We start from the raw sequence: 17549 nt of genomic DNA, 5'->3' as shown, positions 1-17549 counted from the left end.
TAAAAAATGTTGCTATTACTTTTTGAGTTTTTCCCTAGCTGTTCGTCTTCCTTTTTGGCCTTCATAATTATATTTTTACACTTTTTTGCCAGAGTTTATGCTCCTTTCTATTTTGCTCATTAGGATTTAATTTCCACTTTTTAAACTACGGTATGCCTTTTTATTTCTCACTGCTTCTTTTACTTGGTTGTTAAGCCATGGTTGCACTTTTTTTGGTTCTCATACTGTGTTTTTTTTAATCTGAGGCATACATTTAAATTAAGGCCTTACTGTGGTGTCTTTGAGACGTTTCCATGCAGCTTGCAGAAATTTCACTTTTGACACTGTATCTTTTAATTTCTGTTTAACTAGTGTCCTCATTTTGTGTAGTTCCCCTTTCTGAAATATAATGCCACAGTGTTGGGCTGCTGAGGTGTTTTTCCCATCATAGGGATGTTAAAACTTTTATTATTTTATGGTCACTATTTCCAAGCAGTCTAGTTATATTTACCTCTTGAACCAGATCCTGCACTCCACTTAGGACTAAATCAAGAATTGCCTCTCCTCTTATGGGTTCCAGAACTAGCTGCTCCAAGAAGCAGTCATTTGAGGGGTCAAGACGCTTTATCTCTGCGTCCCATCTGAGGTGATGTGTACCCAGTCTGTATGAGAAGAGTTGAAATCCCCCACTATTATTGAGTTTTTAATTTTTATAGTTTCTCTAATCTTCCTTAGTTTCACAGTCACTATCACCATCTTGGTCAGGTGATCGGTAATATATACCTACTGCTAATTTTTTATTATTTAGAGCATGGAATTACTATCCATAGAGCTTCTATGTTACAATTTGGTTCATTTAAGATTTTTACTTCATTTCATTCTATGCTTTCTTTCACATACAGTGCCATTCCTCCACCAGCATGACCTGTTCTGTCCTTCCAATATATTTTGTACCTTGGTATGACTGTGTCCTATTGATTATCCTCATTCCATCAAATTTCTGTGATGCTTATTATATCAATATCCTCCTTAAATATGAAGCACTCTAGTTTACCCATATTATTACGTAGACTTCTCGGGTTTGTATATAAGCACTTAAAAAACTTACCACTTTTTAGATATGCGACTGCATAGAATCATAGGGTTGGAAGAGACCCCTGGGGGTCATTGAGTCCAACCCTCTGCCAGACAAGACCAACCCCAAATAAATCATCCCAACCAGGGCTTTGTCAAGCCTGCCCTTAAAAACCTTTAGGAATGGAGATTCCACTACCTCCTTAAGTAGCCCATTCCAGTGCTTCACCACCCTCCTAGTGAACCAGTTTATCCTAATATCCAATCTAGACCTACCCCGATGCAACTTGAGAGCATTGCTCCTTGTTCTCCCATCTGTCACTACTGAGAACAGCCTCTCTCCATCCTCTGGTAGCTGAAGGCTGCTATCTCAATCTTCTCTTCTGTAGACTAAATAATCTCAAAATCCCTCAGCCTCTCCTCATAAATCATGTGCCTCATCCCCCTAATCATGTTTGTTGTCCTCTGCTGGGCTTTCTCCAATGCATCCACATCCTTTCTCTAATGGAGGTCCCAGAATTAGATGCAATACTCCAAATGTGGTCTCACCGGAGCCAAATAAAGGGGAATAATCACTTCTCTAGGCCTCCTGGCAATGCTTCTTCTAATGCAACCTAATATACTGTTAGCCTTCTTGGCTACAAGGGCACACTGTTGACTCATATCCAACTTCTCATTCACTGTAATGCCAAGTCTTTTTCTGCTGAACTGCTGCTTAGCCAGTTGGTCCCCAGTCTGTAACAATGCTTGAGATTCTTCCGTCCCAAGTGCAGGTCTCTGCACTTGTCTTTGTTGAACCTCCTCAGATTTCTTTTGGCCCAATCCTCCAATTTGTCTAGGTCACTCTGGTCCCTGTCCCTACCCTCTAACATATCTACCTCTCCCCCTAGCTTAGTGTCATCTGCAAACCTGCTGCGGGTGCAATCCATCCCCTCCTCCAGGTCATTAATAGAGATGTTGAACAAACCTGGCCCCAGAACCGACCCACTTGATATCGAACGCCAACAAGACATCGAGCCGTTGATCACTACCCGTTGCACCCAACAATCCAGCCAGCTTTCTGTCCAGTTTAAAATCCATTTATCCAATCCATACTTCCTTAGCTTGCTGGCAAGAAAACTGTGGGAGACCATATTAAAAGCTTTGCTAAAGTCAAGGTATATCACATCCACCTCCTTTCCCCATGATGAGATTGAATGAGACTCTTTTTCATTTGGCTGTTTCTCATCAGATCTTATGTGTATTTTATCATCTTCCATCCTCTCCTCTTTACTAGGACATAGAGAATCTCCATTAATAGACTCTCCCCTAAGGGATGTCTCTATCTGACCCATGTACTCCTCTGCCCCTGTCAGCTTTCTCCCAGCTTTTAGTTTAAAAACTGCTCTACGACCTTTTTAATTTTAAGTGCCATCAATCTGATTCTATTTTGTCTTAGGTGAAGCTCATCCTTCCTGTATAGGCTCCCCCTTTCCCAAAAGATTCCCCAGTTCTTAATAAATCTAAACCCCTCCTCCCTAAACCATTGGTCTCATCCAGGCATTGAGACCCTGCAGTTCTGCCTGTCTAACTGGGCGTGTGTGTGAAACTGGAAGTATTTCAGAGAATGCTATCACACAGATCCTGGATTTCAGTTTCTTACACAGCAGCATAAATTTGCCCTCCAGGACCTCTCTCCTATCCTTCCCTGTGTCACTAGTACCTACATGTACCACAACCTCCAGCTCCTGCCCAGCACTACCCATAAGTCTATCTTGATGTCTCAAGAGAGAGCCACAACCCTCGTACCAGGCAGGCAAGCCACCATGTAGTTCTCCTTGTCATCACAAACCCAGCTGCCCATGTTTCTAATGGTCAAATCTCCCATTACCAACATCTGTCTCTTCCTAATAACTGGAGTTCTCTCCTCATCCAACCTGCCTCCCAGAGAGGTATCCTCAGTGTGAGAGGATACCACGGCATCATCTGGAAGGAGGGTCCCAACTATGGGATCATTTCCCTCTGCTCCAGTTGGATGTTCTCCTCCCCAGAGACTTTCATCCTCCTCAACAGCACAGGGGCTGTCTTACCTGGGGTTGGGACCATTCTACTGTGCCTTGGAAAATTTCATGTACCTTTCTGCCTCCCTTACTTCTTCCAGTTCAGCCACCCTGGTCTCCACAGCCTGTACATGATGCCTGAGGGTCAGGAGCTCCTTGCACTGAATGCACACACATGCCACCTGCCATAGGGCAGGTAATCATACGTTCTACATTGGGTGCAATATACAAGATAGCCCCCACTCTGCTGCTGGGCATCTGCCTGCATTCTCTTTTTACTCCCAGAGCTGATCCTTTCTTGATGTTTTTTTTTAACTCAGGTGGTTTTGATTTTAGTTTAAAGACATTTCAAGAATATTAACGGTTAAGTGTATCTAGCCCCCCTCAAATTCCTTATAAGGATCATTAGTTCACTTGAACAACAAGCCTTTTGTCACCTGAATCGCCCTGCCTCTGTTTATAAACAAACTCCCTGCTGCAGAGGCCCTTCTGCTTCCAGCTTCACAATTCATCACAGTCACACTCAGGCTGTGCTGCAGTGCTGTAGCTGCACCTCCAGCCCTGAATATTCCTGGTGCCTATGACTGCAAGCAACTTAGTAGCAGTAGTGTTCTACGGAACAGGTCGTCTTCTACAGAACACGCTGAATATTCCTGTATTCTTCAGTGACTTGGTTATTTGCCTTCAGTTTCCAGGGCAATGGTATTTCAGTATTGCAGATGACAAAGGAAAGATTACAATACATTCTGTGCTCTGTATGTTTCCTGCCCATCTGGTTATATATGCTCAGCTTTATATTTCAACTGGGTGCCAATCTGACTTTTGTTTAGACAGATTTTTTTGCTTGTCTCCTAGCTGCTCTCTGCTCCTTACTCTTACTGACAGAAGTGTATTTTCTCTGTCCTTCTCATTGCAGGTTATCCAACTGGGTATCCCACTGCTGCCCCTGCCTACAATCCGAATATGTATCCAACCAGCAGCCCCGGCTATGCCCCAGGTAAAAACAACTTTTCATTCTGGAAGCAGTTCAAGACATGGTTAAAGATACCAGAGAATCTCATTCATTTGCCCTTTGTTAACTGCCACATAGAATCCAGCTGTCTCCATATGGTTTTCAGCAAATATTTAATAATACAGAGACAATAGTACGCTCTACCCAATCCTTGTCATCTGCCTCAGCCCTCCTCACCGTAACATCTAAATGCCACACAGTCTTAATGCATTTATCCTTACAATCACCCTGTGAGGCAGGGCAGTGCTATTATTATGGGGAACAGTGGAAGTGACTTTCCCAAGGTGATGTAGGAAGTCAGTGGCAGAGCAAGGAATTGAACCTTAGTCTCCCAAGTCTTAGGTGTGCACCCCAATCACTGGACCATCCTTCCTTGATATTAAGTTGTCAAAAGTGTCATACAAAATTAAACCAGAACTGCATGCTCATATAGGTGAGCACAGAACGTGTTGTTCTGGATCAGCCTTCCTTTTCTCTGTATGTGCTTCATCAGTAATTGGCAAAATTTAGTAATTCACAATGAACTGCTCCTGCATACCAGGAATGCAAATTAACGAGGGTCCTCTCATTTTGCACCACTTGCGTTTTGTGCCTTTTGAGCCCAAACCTTGAAGTCCTTACTCAAACTGTGTTCTCCTTGGCGCCTGTAAGAGATTTTCTTTAGGCCCCCGTTAAAGTTAGGCATATGTTTTAAGAGCTCTTTGAAATCAGGGTGCCAGGTGGAACAAATACAAATCTTTACTCACAGTGACAAGTCCTGTACTCTGGGAGCAGACTCTCACATTCAGGGGAACTACTCATTTGGCAAGATGCTACTCAGTATGATTGAGGATGTCAGACTCAGGGGCTAAATAAGGGTTTTTGGGAATGGGCCTTGTTTATTTTTGTTTCATATACAATGTAATCGAAACAGTGCAAAGCAGAAAGAGAGGCAATATCTCCTTTTGTAACCCCCGTGGTTTTGATTTACTCCCTGTTGCTGTTTAAGCTTCAGAGTTGTTGTTACAGCAATATTGGCAGGGCAGGATGAAGCACAGGAACTAGAGGGATAGGGTAGTGGTCGTGGGGGAAGCAAGAACCCTGTGGGGCGGGATTGGTGGGGGCAGGGAGAAGACAGCAGGACCTAGTGAGGACAGGGCAGAGAGGGAAGGTATGTGGGGGTGGTGGAAGCAGGGAGCTAGATGGGTGTTGGTGGAGCGCAGAGCAGGAATCTGGGGTAGGAAGAACTAGTGGGGGAGGGCGGGATGTAACTGATTGAGGAAACAGCAACCCAGAGGCATCTGGGGGCATGGGAAATGGCAGTGGCAAAAGAAACAGGGAGGCAAGGGGGAGAAGTGGGCACTAGGGGTGAAAGCAAGGAGCTGGAGTTGAGGGCATTCGAGATGGGGAAGAGAAAGGAGAGACCTGGAGTGTATGTGGGGAGGCAGGGACTGTTTATAACAAACCCTGAGTTTCTCAGCTCCATTCCCAGTGGAAGGGCATTGTGCCCGAACATTTTCAGCCAGCTTTCTTAGTGGTAATTATAGGATATACCTAGTGCTAGCTGCTTATGACAGTGACCCAGGGAAGCTTGGTAGAGATTATCTCAAGTAAATTTGGGTATGTCTACACTACCACCCTAGTTCGAACTAGGGTGGTAATGTAGTCAACCGGAGTTGCAAATGAAGCCCGGGATTTGAATTTCCCGGGCTTCATTTGCATGTTGCCGGGCGCCGCCATTTTTAAATGTCCACTAGTTCGGACTCCGTGCCTGCGGCTACACGCGGCACGAACTAGGTAGTTCGGATTAGGCTTCCTATTCCGAACTACCTGTACTCCTCGTGGAACATGGAACGAGGTGTACAGGTAGTTCAGAATAGGAAGCCTAATCCGAACTACCTAGTTCGTGCCGCATGTAGCCGCGGGCACGGAGTCCAAAGTAGCGGACATTTAAAAATGGTGGCGCCCGGCAACATGCAAATGAAGCCCGGGAAATTCAAATCCCGGGCTTCATTTGCAACTCCGGTTGACTACATTACCACCCTAGTTCGAACTAGGGTGATAGTGTAGACATACCCTTTGAGAGTTAAGAGGTAACCCTTCGGGAGACGCCAGGTGGGATGATGTTATTCAGGATGGTTACCTGTGGGCATGTCTATGCTAGGAAACCATTTTGAAATAAGTAAAATCTATTTAATAACTCCCGAAATAATAAAATCAAACTAGTGTGTCCTCACTATGGGGAAGCCTCGAAATTAGTCCGAGGCAGCCTCCGTTAATGTGGACATGCTACCACATCTTAGAGCACTAGGGAGTAATTAGTTTGAATGACTCTAGGGAATAATTATTTCAAAATAGCAGCAGTAATGTGGACGTGCTAGTGCTATTTCAAAATAACTATTTTGAAATTAGTGTTATTCCCTGAGGAAAGCAGGAGTACAGATTTCAAACTAACGGTACGTCTACACAGCAGTGTTATTTCAGAATAACATAATCCACATCTACACTACATGCAGTTATTTCAGCATAATGTCAAAATAATGTCGAGCTGGAGGACTTCTTACTTCAACTCCTGTAACCTCATTTTATGAGGAGTAAGGGACGTTGAAGGCAGAGAGCTCTTCCTTGGACTTCCTGCTGTATAGACAGCGCCAAAAGCTGAAATAAGCTATTTGGACTTAAGCTATACAATTGACATAGCACAAATTGCGTAGCTTATTTCAACTTTAGCCCTGCTGTGTAGACATGCCCTACGTGACCCATTATTTCAAAATAACAGGCTTAATAGAGTGGATGCTCTGCTTGTTAATTCGACCTAAGGGGGTTTATTTCGAAATAAAGCCCTAGTGTCAGGTCAGGGTGTTAGATATCAAGGATAAGGAGGGCAGTTTAAGAAAATGGGGCACACAGTCAGGATTTAAATGTATAGGACTCTGACCTAGACTTTGGAGTAGTTCTGATATCTACTGAGTAAAGGAATTGTACTGTCCCAAAACAAAGCTGATAAAAAAAGCAATTACCGTCCACAGCCCCTAGCAAAAACAGGAGCATGTGGAGTCTGAGAGAGACATTGAAGGAGCAGGCAAGGAGAGAACGAGGATGGCTCTGCACCTTAGAGCTCCAGGAGGATAGTGGGTGAAGTTGAAGGGGACGGATCTATCGTGCCATAGCCTAGATGGGAACTGATGATCCAGCTGAGTACGTGTGTGTGTCCCTTCTCAAGTGCTCTCATTCCATTTGAGCATCAGCCCTTACAAGCCTGCTGCCAAATGAGTAGGGTCTACCTCTACTGCATGATCCATTTTGGTCAATTTCATGGTCATAGGGTTTTTAAAATCAGAAATGTAACTATTTCATGGATTTCAATCTGAAATTTCACACTGTTTTGGGTGTCAGGGTTCTGACCCAAAAGAAGTTGGTGGTGGGGGTATTGCCACTAGCGATGTAAGCAACTCTTGGGGCTCTTGTACCTTTCAAAAGCAGGAAGCGCGGGGCCAGTGGGGGGACTGCTTGAGTCCCCCACTGGCCGTGCTCCCCACGGCGCTTCTGCCTTTGAAACGTAGCAAGAGCCGGCAGGGCTTTTGCTACATTTCAAAGGTGGAAGTGCCCTTATCGACTAATCGAATAGTCAATGCAAGTTACATTGACTATTCGATTAGTTGATTAATCTAAATTTAACATCTTTAATTGCCACCCTTCATTCTGCACTGCTGCTGGCAGCACTGCCTCTGGTGCTGGGAGGGCAGAGAGTGGCAGCTGTTGCTACCCCTGCTCCTGCATGGCTGCCCTCGGAGCTGAGCCCTTAGCCAACAGCTGCCATTTTCTGCCTGCCCATTACCACCCTTACTTCTGCGCTCCTGCTGGAGGTGCTGCCTTGAGAACAGGGTGCTTGGCCAGCAGCTGCCACTTTCTGGCCACGCAACTCTGAAGGCAGTGCAGAAGTAAGACTGGCAATACCCCGACCCCCCTAGAATAACCTTACAACCCCCTTTTGGATCAGCCCTCCCCCCCCCAGTTTGGGAAATGCTGGTCTCCCCGTGACATCCGCAGAGTATTGGGTAAAAGTACTCGAACAGATTTCATGGTGGATACCAGATTTCACAGTCTGTGACACATTTTTCACAGCTGTGAATTTGGCAGAGCCCTACAAAGGAGAGTGTCGCTTGGAGATTCCGGTGCTTTCAGCAGCAAGGGAGTTAAAGCGTAAGAGGAGTTTTAGCAGAGGCAGGTGCAATGTATGTTCCTGTTGTGGCCGGCTTCCAGGCACATCTTCTCAAGATTAGTGCCATCCTTAAAGGGTGCAGGGCTGGGAGGAACCCCTCCATCCCAGGCCCTACCCCTGCTCTGCTCTGCCACACCCCCACTGCACCTCTTCCCCCAAACCCTCACCTCCAAGTGACACAACTTGGGGCTAACTAGGGGACTGGCGCTGGCAAGGGTCGCCCCGTGCTCACTGCACTGGCGGGAAGAAGAGTGACCCAGCCCACTCCACTCCCCTGAGCCCGGCTCCCAGCTACATTGCTTGGGAGTGCAGCGTGGGCTGGGGCCAGGTTGCTCCACTTCACCGTGGTTGGGAGGTGGTGGAGCAGAGCAGGCTGGCTGGGTTGTTCCTCTTCCTGTGGCTCCTGCCACCCTGGTGAATGTGGGGGCAGGCCCATCCCCTGCTGCCAGCGCCTGGCCTTCTGCTAATTCCCCAGGACACTCTGGGCCCCACAGTCCACCCCCTCCCCCAAAGCACAGAAAAGGACCTGGGGATTACAGTACATGAGAAACAATATGCGGCAACGGTGCCCTTGTTTCCAAAAAAGGCTAATGGCATTTTGGGCAACGTTGGTAGGAGCATTCCCAGCAGATCTAGGGAAGTGATTATTCCCCTCTCTTCAGCACTGGCGAGGCCACATCTGGAATATTGCATCCAGTTTTGGGCCCCCCACTACAGAAAGGAGAAGGTCCAGTGGAGGGCTGTGAAAATGATTAGGGGGCTGGGGCACTGGGAGAGGTTGAGGAAACTGGGTTTATTCAGTCGTCAGAAGAGAAAAATGAGGGGGGATTTGACAGCTGCCTTCAACTCCCTGAATTGGGGGCGGGGGAAATCCAAAGAGGATGGAGCCAGGCTATTCTCAGTGGTGGCAGATGGCAGAACACGAAGCAATGGTCTCAAGTTGCAGTGGGAGAATTTGGACATTAGGAAAAACTACTTAACTAGGAGGGTGGTGAAATGCTGGAATGGGTTGCCCAGAAAAGTGGTGGAATCCCAAGGCCCGGCTTGACAAAATCCTGGCTGGAGTGGTTTAGCTGGGGTTAGTCCTGCTTCGAGCAGGGGTTTGGAAGAGACTTCAGGAGGACATCTAGTCCAACCCTAATCGGGGAGGAAAATGAATGTTTACAGTTTAGAATGGTGCCAAGTTTTCAGACCTTCAGAAGAGCATTAAGGAGTTGGCAGGGTCAGAGACATGAGAAAAAGAGGACTGTTTACCCAGGAGGCAGCTTTCAGACTTTGATTCATTCCGTTGTAGGAAGTTATGGTTGGACCCAGTAATTGAAACCTTCTGTCTTGTTTGTGGATTTTGGGGAGCTGCTGGAATTCAGCCTTTGCCGATCATCCACGTGCGTGCAGTGCAATTAATAAAACCCAGTGAAAAGGGGATCAAGTTACTGACATATATAAGGAGAAAGAAACTATGAACAGACCAAGGAGAGGGAATCAGTATCGAGTGACTGGTTAATATACTTAACTGATGGATTTTGGCAAAGAGAGGCAAGAATTTAAAGGTTCATCTACACTGCACACTCCTTTCAGTAGCATGTAGAGAACACATACTACCCCCCGCTATATGGTTGTTTTTAGCAGTATAATGTCCCACTGACTTCTGCTACTGGAGTTTTTCTCTGCTACTAGGAAGGACTCCAGCATTTGGGAAGGACTCTAGCAGCAGGGATCTGGAAAGGCTCCAGCAACCTTAGAATCACACATGTAACATCTCATAGTGCTGTGTACTTTTCTCTCTGGACCAGATCGAGTCCAGGAATGTTATTCATAAGCAAGAGATGGAATGAATGAGCCAGCGGCTCTGTATTATGCCCCATGCAAGATGCACCTTCAAAGGTTATTAAAAAAAAGTTAATTTGTTTGAAAAATAGCCCATGAAGAGAAATTGGAAACTAGGCCACAGTTCAGAGAGAGAGATGAGAAAGGTACATAATGATGAATGGCACAGATAAGACTAACCAGGGTCTCCTAATTTACCTTTTACAAATGCAAGAATGAGGAGAAAGTTAAGGAAACTGAAAAGAAACAAGTAGTAAAATGATAAAAGAAATTGTTCTGCAAAATGCTTAGTTAACTTGGGGAACCCCATGCCACGGAGCATAATTGAGGCTAAGAGTTTAGCAAGATTCCAAGAGAGATAAGGGATGTATACTGATAATGAGAACATCCACATTTTACATTACACAGGTTAAAAGTATTAAGGTTGGATGAACATCTTAGTACTTCAGCACATAAGCTAGCCACTGACTCAGGGGTTAGAGGCAGGTGATTTAATAATTGACAATTATAAGAACTCTTGTCACCTGTTTCTGAAGCATCTGGATCCAACCATTATCAGAGATAAGATGCCAAATTACTTGGCCCACTGGTATGATCTGGTATGAGAATTTCTAAGCTATATCTGTGATGGGGTGAATCACAGCAATCCCGTTGGAGTTGGCCCCGGGAGTGCTCATCATGCCACTGACACTTGCCTTCCTGCTCTCTGGGGCTCCTCACCACCCTGCTCTGCTGGGCCAGATTCTCTGGTCTCCCCCAGGCTGGGTTCAGAGTTGGGGTGACCGCCCCTCACCCCCGCAGAGCAGCATAGATACTGAACTAGCTCAGCTCTCGGAGGGCTTAGCTATAAGAGCTCAGCACCCAGGAAACCAACACAAAGAGAGTGTATAAGGAAGTCCACCCTCTTTATCAGTGAAAGAGAGAGATGCACAGTGGTTGCTCCCCTGCCTAGGTAACAGTTATTTACACTGGACTTGATAATAAACAAATGTGTTTTTATTAAGGACAAAAGATAGGATTTAAGTGGTTGCAAGCAAAAACAATTAGATTAAAGTAAGTTCCTAAATTAAAATGAACAGAAAATGCTTCGCTAGTTCTAATCCACCAACAAACTTGTTACATGCAAATTCTTACCGTAAACAGCTGTTCTTATCTTAGTTAAAGAGCTTCGAGTCAGATTTCATCTTTATACTGCCCAGGTCTACTGCTTTTTCAATGTTCTTTGTATCCTGTCCGGGTGGGCCAGGCAGTTTCAAAAACCAGCTGAAGACAAAGGCTGATTGCTTCTCATTGCTTTCTCCCAGAGGGGAAATCCTTTGTTCAGCACCTCCCAGCCCCATGAAAAAATACCAGGTTCAAGATGGAAACCAGTACCAGATGGCATAGTCACATGTATTTTTAAGACCAGCCAGAGTTTGGGCTTCCAAGACTATTCATGGGTCATTGATTCGATCACTGAGCCTTTAAGTTTCTGGGGCATCAGTAATGACCCTTATTAACACATTTAGAATTTTAAACAGAACCAACTTCATATCTCTGATTTCAAGTTATGCATATTCATATTCATGAGCCAATAGCCTCAGCTCAGGGAAGGCAAGCACTCAAAGCATGAGTCTTTAAATCTTTCTGACACTGCTTATTAAACTCACTAATGATGACGGTGACCAAACACTCAACCAACCAGAGTTAACAGTCGAGCACTCTTTTTGGTAAACTGGAGCTGAGGGTGCTCAGCACGCACACCACAGAAAACTCAACAGTTGCCACTAGATTCTAAGGGGGAAATCCAAAAGCCCCATTTGAAGTTCTTGTTAAAGTTATTGCTGTAATTTAATTCTTGCCTAGCCCAGTCCCTACCTCAGAGAAGCCACCATTTCCTCAACTTCTGAAGGCCACTGCTCACATCGCACCAGGCCTCTCTTGATCCCTCAGGGCACATCTACACAGCAGGGCCAAAGCCAAAATAAGCTACACAGCTTGAGCTACGTCAATTGCGTAGCTTACGTTGAAATAGCTTATTTCAACTTTTGGTGCTTTCTACACAGCAGGAAGTCCGACTTCCCCTTACTCCTCGTAAAATGAGGGTTACAGGAGTTGGAATAACAAGTCTTCTAGCTCGACATTATTTTGACATGTCGAAATAACTGCTTGCTGTGTAGACGCAGACTATGCTATTTCAGAATAACGTCAGTTATTCCGAAAAAATGCTGCTGTGTAGACATAGCCTCAGTTACTGTGGCCAGCTCTGAAGTTTCTGGTTCTCCATGTCTCCTATGCTGTTCTCTTCAGATTCTTCTACTGTGATAGCAGAGCCTTTATGAAAAAAATAACAGCAGAGTGACAATAGGGACTGGCACTGTCCCTTTCTACATTCTCCACAGCAGCTGTGCAGGAGAGAGGAGGATTTTGTAGATGCTAAGACGACATCTACACTACGAGTTTTCTCGGCATAAAATGTGCTAATGAGGGATTCATTTGCATGAGTCGCAATTTCATTTGCATATTTTCGGCCGATCCATTTTTGCACTGTGGTTTTTGCATAAAAACAAGCAGTGTGAACGTTTTCTTTTTGCGCAAAAACCCCTTTTCCCACAAGTTCTTTATGCCCCAACGAATCTTGCGGGAAAAGGGTTTTTTGCGCAAAAACAGATTGGCAGAAAATATGCAAATGAGATCACGACTCATGCAAATGAGTCCCTCATTAGCATACTTTTTGCTGAGAAAACTCGTTGTGTAGACATAGCCTAAGGGTATGTCTATGCTGCAGAGGAAGAATGAAGCTGCCGCTGTCAGTCTTCCAGGGTTCAAATTAGTAGTCGAGTTAAGACAGCTGATTCGAACTGAGAGGGGTGCCCCTGTCCATGCTAGTCACCCTTATTTCACGAGGCATATGGGAAGTCGGAGGAAGAGCATTCTTCCTTCAACTTCCTGAAGTGTAGACTGCACCAAAAGCCGAGTTATGCTATTTTGACTTCAGCTACAAAATTAACATAGCTGAAGTTGTGTATCTTAATTCAATTGTGTCCCACTGTGTATACATACCCTAAGGGTTAAATTTTCCAAAGCACTGAAATAACTAGATTATCTAAGTCCCATTTTCAGAAATGATTTTGGCACTTTGGAGCCTAGATCTCTGGAGCCAAAGTGCCTTTTGAAAATGAGATTTGGGTGCCTTTGGAAATTTTAACCAAGATCAAAAAATCTCCCATTTCCTTCGTGTATTTCCTACCAGACAGTACAGGTGAAGTCAGACTCATTTCTTCTTTTTAGTGACTTCTCACCACTTCTTATAATTCATTCGTAGAAGAGGATTTAACAATCAGCTGCTGTCAAACTAGCACTCCTAAATTGCTTATCAAACTGACAGTAGTTCAGAAATAAATCAGTTCTGCATCTGACTCCCAAATGACACCCATTGCGAAACATTCTTTTTCCTCACTTATGAAAAAGTTTCTAGGTGCTTTTAAGAAAGAAGAAAGAAACAAAGAAAGCCCCTCAGTTAAAGACTGATTCACTAGGGTGTCGATATGTGGCTGAGTACGATTTTCTCTTAGGTTGTGTCTACAGTGCACATCACTGGTGGCAATGTGTAGGGCAGGGGTAGCTACATGCCATCATCAGTGGCAGATTAGACACTGGGCCAACGGGACCATGTCCATGTGCCCCAACTAATTGGGGGGCACAGGAAAAATGGGCACCCCCACACTTCAACCCTCTCTGCTCATCCACTTAGCACGCCTGCTGGGGAGCAGGGTCAGGGCACGGGGGCTTGCCTTGTTCTACCAGCCTGCCCAGCACTCCTATTAGTATACATACCTCATCCTGCTGAATTCTTATAATCAATTACACTTTGTGGCAGGGAGTTCCCTGGGTTAATTAAGCATTGTGGGGGGGAGGACTCTTTTATCATTTTACTCTTTGTGCCTTTCAGTTTTATTAACCTTCTCCTCATTCTTGCATTACCTGAAAAGTAAACGAGATCCTGATTAATCTTCTCCATACCATTCATTATTTTATTTAGCCTCTCCCTCAGAATTAAACCTTCCAATTTCTCTTCATATGCTGTTTGTTTGTTTTTCAAATAAATATAACATACAAGGTTTTAAAGCAATCTTTGTAGATGCATCTTGTATGGGGCTCAGCATCAGAGCTTTTGGCTCATTCCATCTCTTGTATACAAATAATTTTCCTGGACTCAGACTGGTATGCAGAGGACAGTACTATGAGATGTTGTGTATGCATTTCTAACATTGCCGAAAAAACTACAATGTATTATGTGAGAAATACCTATCTATTCCTGTCTCATAGGAAGCTGGAAGGGACCTTGCAAGACCAAAGTCCAGTCCTCTGCTCTCATGGCAGGACCAAATACCATCCCTGACAGATTTGCCCCAAATCCCTAAATGGCCTCCTCAAGGATTGAACTCACAACCCTGAGTTTAACAGGCTAATGCTCAAACCACAGAGCTATCCCTCCTGCCATACTGTAGGATCTTGTGAATAAAGACTATATCCTACACAATCCACATATGAGGCAGAGTTACATTGTGTAGCTAACCTAACTCCTAGGCAAATTTGACATTTCCTGAATTTCTAGGGTGTCTTCCATGAAGTTAGCTTTCTCAAAGTTCTTCTCTACTTTTGTAAGTAATCCTTTTTAATGTCCTGATTCTGCATCATCATGGCCCGCTAGCCTGGGAGTAGGGGGCAAAATTAACAGCTCCAGAAGTTCAATGGGGATATTTTTAAGAGCCAATGCCCTCATTTTGGATTTCGCCACTCCCGCTGATGTTAAGAGACTTCAGCATCTTGCAGAGTGGGCCATTTGTTAGCAGTCACTTCATTATAGTCAACATATAATTAAGCAGAAAAATGAGGATTTTAAAGAAAGTGTGTTACAAAAGGCCTTTCTGTAGTGTTCCATCAGTGTATATATGTGTTAAATGGGATTGCACTTAAATAATACTGTGGTTCAGTAGCTGAGTTAAAGCCAGTGGTCTGTATCAATACAAGGGAGCTTTTACTCAGCATTGGATCAGTTTCTGACATAGAGGAGACTGGAAATAATCAAACTGCTAAAAGGAACATGCTCTCAAGGTTCATGCAACCCACTATAATGCATTTATAGCTGAGGAGATTCAACTGCATTTAAAGAGTTGTTATTTTGAAAATATAAACTAATTTTAAAAGATGCATGTGGGTTGTTTTCAATGTTAAGACTTCAGCAGCTTTGCTACAGAAGGCAGCACTGTACATTTTCAGAGTCCAGAATTGCTGTTCTCAGTTCTGACCAGTTTACAGGCAAACTGGTTTTACTGGGAAACATATTTGTGTAGCATTACTGTATACTGTATACATGGTAGCACAAATCCATAGTGATCATTTAAACAAATAATTTTTATTCAACAGAGTTCCAACTCCTGCATTCAGCTAATGGTAGGAGAACTGTTTATCCTCATCTATGTTAAATTTATGAGTGTGTAACATGCTAAATGTGTAAAAGTGATATGGAGAGGCCAAACTCAGTCTGGGGGAGAGAGCGTCTTTTACCAGGAAACCCCTAGAGCATGTTGGGATGTGCACTCATGATTAAATGCTACTTTTTATGAAATGCAAAAAATGGTTGCTACTGGAAAGACCAGTTGGTTCAGAGGATAAAGAGCCTTTCATATTTGAAACTGGCCCTGTCAGTAGAGACCTAATTACCTTCTGCTGGCTGTTCAGTAGCCTCTCAGGGTATGTCTTCACAGTAGTTGGGAGTGCGCTTTTCAGCAAGGACAGACAGACATGTGCTAGTACTGCTCAAGCTGGTGCACTAAACACAGCAGTGTGACCATGGTGGCACGGGCAGTGGCTTAGGCTTGTTGGCTGAATACAAACACACCCAACCCCTTAAGTACATACTCGGGTGGTTACGCCAAGTCACCTGTGCTGCTGCAGCCGTGCTACTCCTTTTACCTTTGAGCTAGTGTATCTGTCTGCCCCACAGGGAAGTATGCTCCCAGCCTGTGATAGGGTGGACTAAGCTCAGAGACCTCTGCTGGAGGCCTCAGGGTCCTGTCACATCCTGTCCCAGAGAGGAGCAGAAGAGAAGTCCTCCAAGAGGTCTAGAGTGGTTTCAGGGAATTGGCCAATCATAGAGGTTTCAGAGACCAGTCAGAGTCCAGGAGGGCCCTATAAAAAGGAGTTGCAATACCAGAGACAGGCAGTTCCTTGCTGGGGCTAGAGGAGTACAGGAAATGCTCCTGGATGGCCAAAGGGAATGGCAGCAAAATGAATATCTCAGGAGGAGCGAGAAAGAGCCCAGAGCTAAGGATAAGCCATTCTATAAGTTGTCTCAACTCCCCCTCTTACCCTCCCATAGGCTACTGGGGATGGGCCTATAATTGGACAGCAGTAATCTCCCAGAAGGGGATACAACTGCCAGGAGACCTGGGGCCCAGAACAAACTAAGGAAGCCCTGCAGTATGACCTGATGCCAGGGCCAGGATTGGTTTATGGAATGCAGACACACCCGACCCACAAGGGGACAGTTGCAAGAGATGGCCATTACAGGGTCTCAGTCCAGTTCCCAGTAACAGCTGTCCCTGTCACAAAACCCGCCAACATTTTGGCCCCCATTGTCAACTTGAAAGAGAGGCCAAACATTTAGCGAACCATGGACACTGACCTTCCCTCTTTCCCACAGAGATAGCTGGTGGTGGTGGTAGGAGCCGAAGTATGGTAGCAGAAGAGCAAATCATACTGTAAACAAAGAACATGATGTGGTAGGCCTCTTGAGATGGCAGGTTTCACCAGAATTATACTCAGGTTCCCAACAAAGTGATATAGACTTGGCCGATATTCGTTTCTTAGATACAGTCAGCTTCAGTCTTTACTTTCTCCCAGAACAGTGAAACAAGCTGAATCCTTGGAACGCAGCTGCCCAGATTTCACTAGGAGTCGTCACCAGCATTCATGATGTCCCATCAGATCCATTTGGCATTTAATTACAATCCCTGATCTATTCCATCCCATTTACACAATAACAAAGCAGTGCTACTAATGACTCCACAGAGGAAGGTTACAGGAGCAGATACCAACCTCTTCCATGGGAGCTCTCTAGAAAGGACCTCTCCCTTGCCAGTGCACGCTATTAGCTGGTTCCCAAAAGAACTGTAAAGCTGAAGATTGCACTAGCAGAACAAAGAGACTTTTTTAACCTCCTTGGCACTAACAGACTCAAAATGCCCAAACAGCCTCAAGTGACACCTCTCAGTTTTCAAAGCCATCCTGGAGGAGTCGGCATCACAGACCTCCTGACTTCCAGCGCCAACAGGGCTTAATAAAACATGGAGGGAATTTTGAGAGAGCCCTGAAGTCCAAAACCCGCTTGATCCTGCCACTTTCATCCAGACTTGACTCTGATTAGAAAAAG

The 17549-nt window shown here is 44.9% G+C and overlaps 1 protein-coding gene across 10 annotated transcripts in view; it reads left to right on the top strand.

The window, feature by feature from the left end:
• Positions 1–17549, top strand: part of FAM168A (family with sequence similarity 168 member A) — a 372849-nt gene that overhangs the window by 303262 nt on the left and 52038 nt on the right. For 9 of the 10 annotated variants that reach the window (XM_075919566.2, XM_075919569.2, XM_075919567.2 and 6 more), the window contains 2 exons: positions 4009–4089; positions 15542–15568. In XM_075919566.2, coding sequence (XP_075775681.2) covers positions 4009–4089; positions 15542–15568 — 108 coding nt within the window. The remainder of the gene's footprint in view (positions 1–4008; positions 4090–15541; positions 15569–17549) is intronic. The other variant, XM_089775791.1, reaches the window with a different exon arrangement.

The sequence above is a fragment of the Pelodiscus sinensis genome, chromosome 1, assembly GCF_052426305.1.
Source record: "Pelodiscus sinensis isolate ZL-2025 chromosome 1, ASM5242630v1, whole genome shotgun sequence".
Classification (NCBI taxonomy): Eukaryota; Metazoa; Chordata; order Testudines; family Trionychidae; genus Pelodiscus; species Pelodiscus sinensis.
Note: the sequence above shows the minus strand (reverse complement) of the source record. Positions and strands in the feature narration are given on the sequence as shown.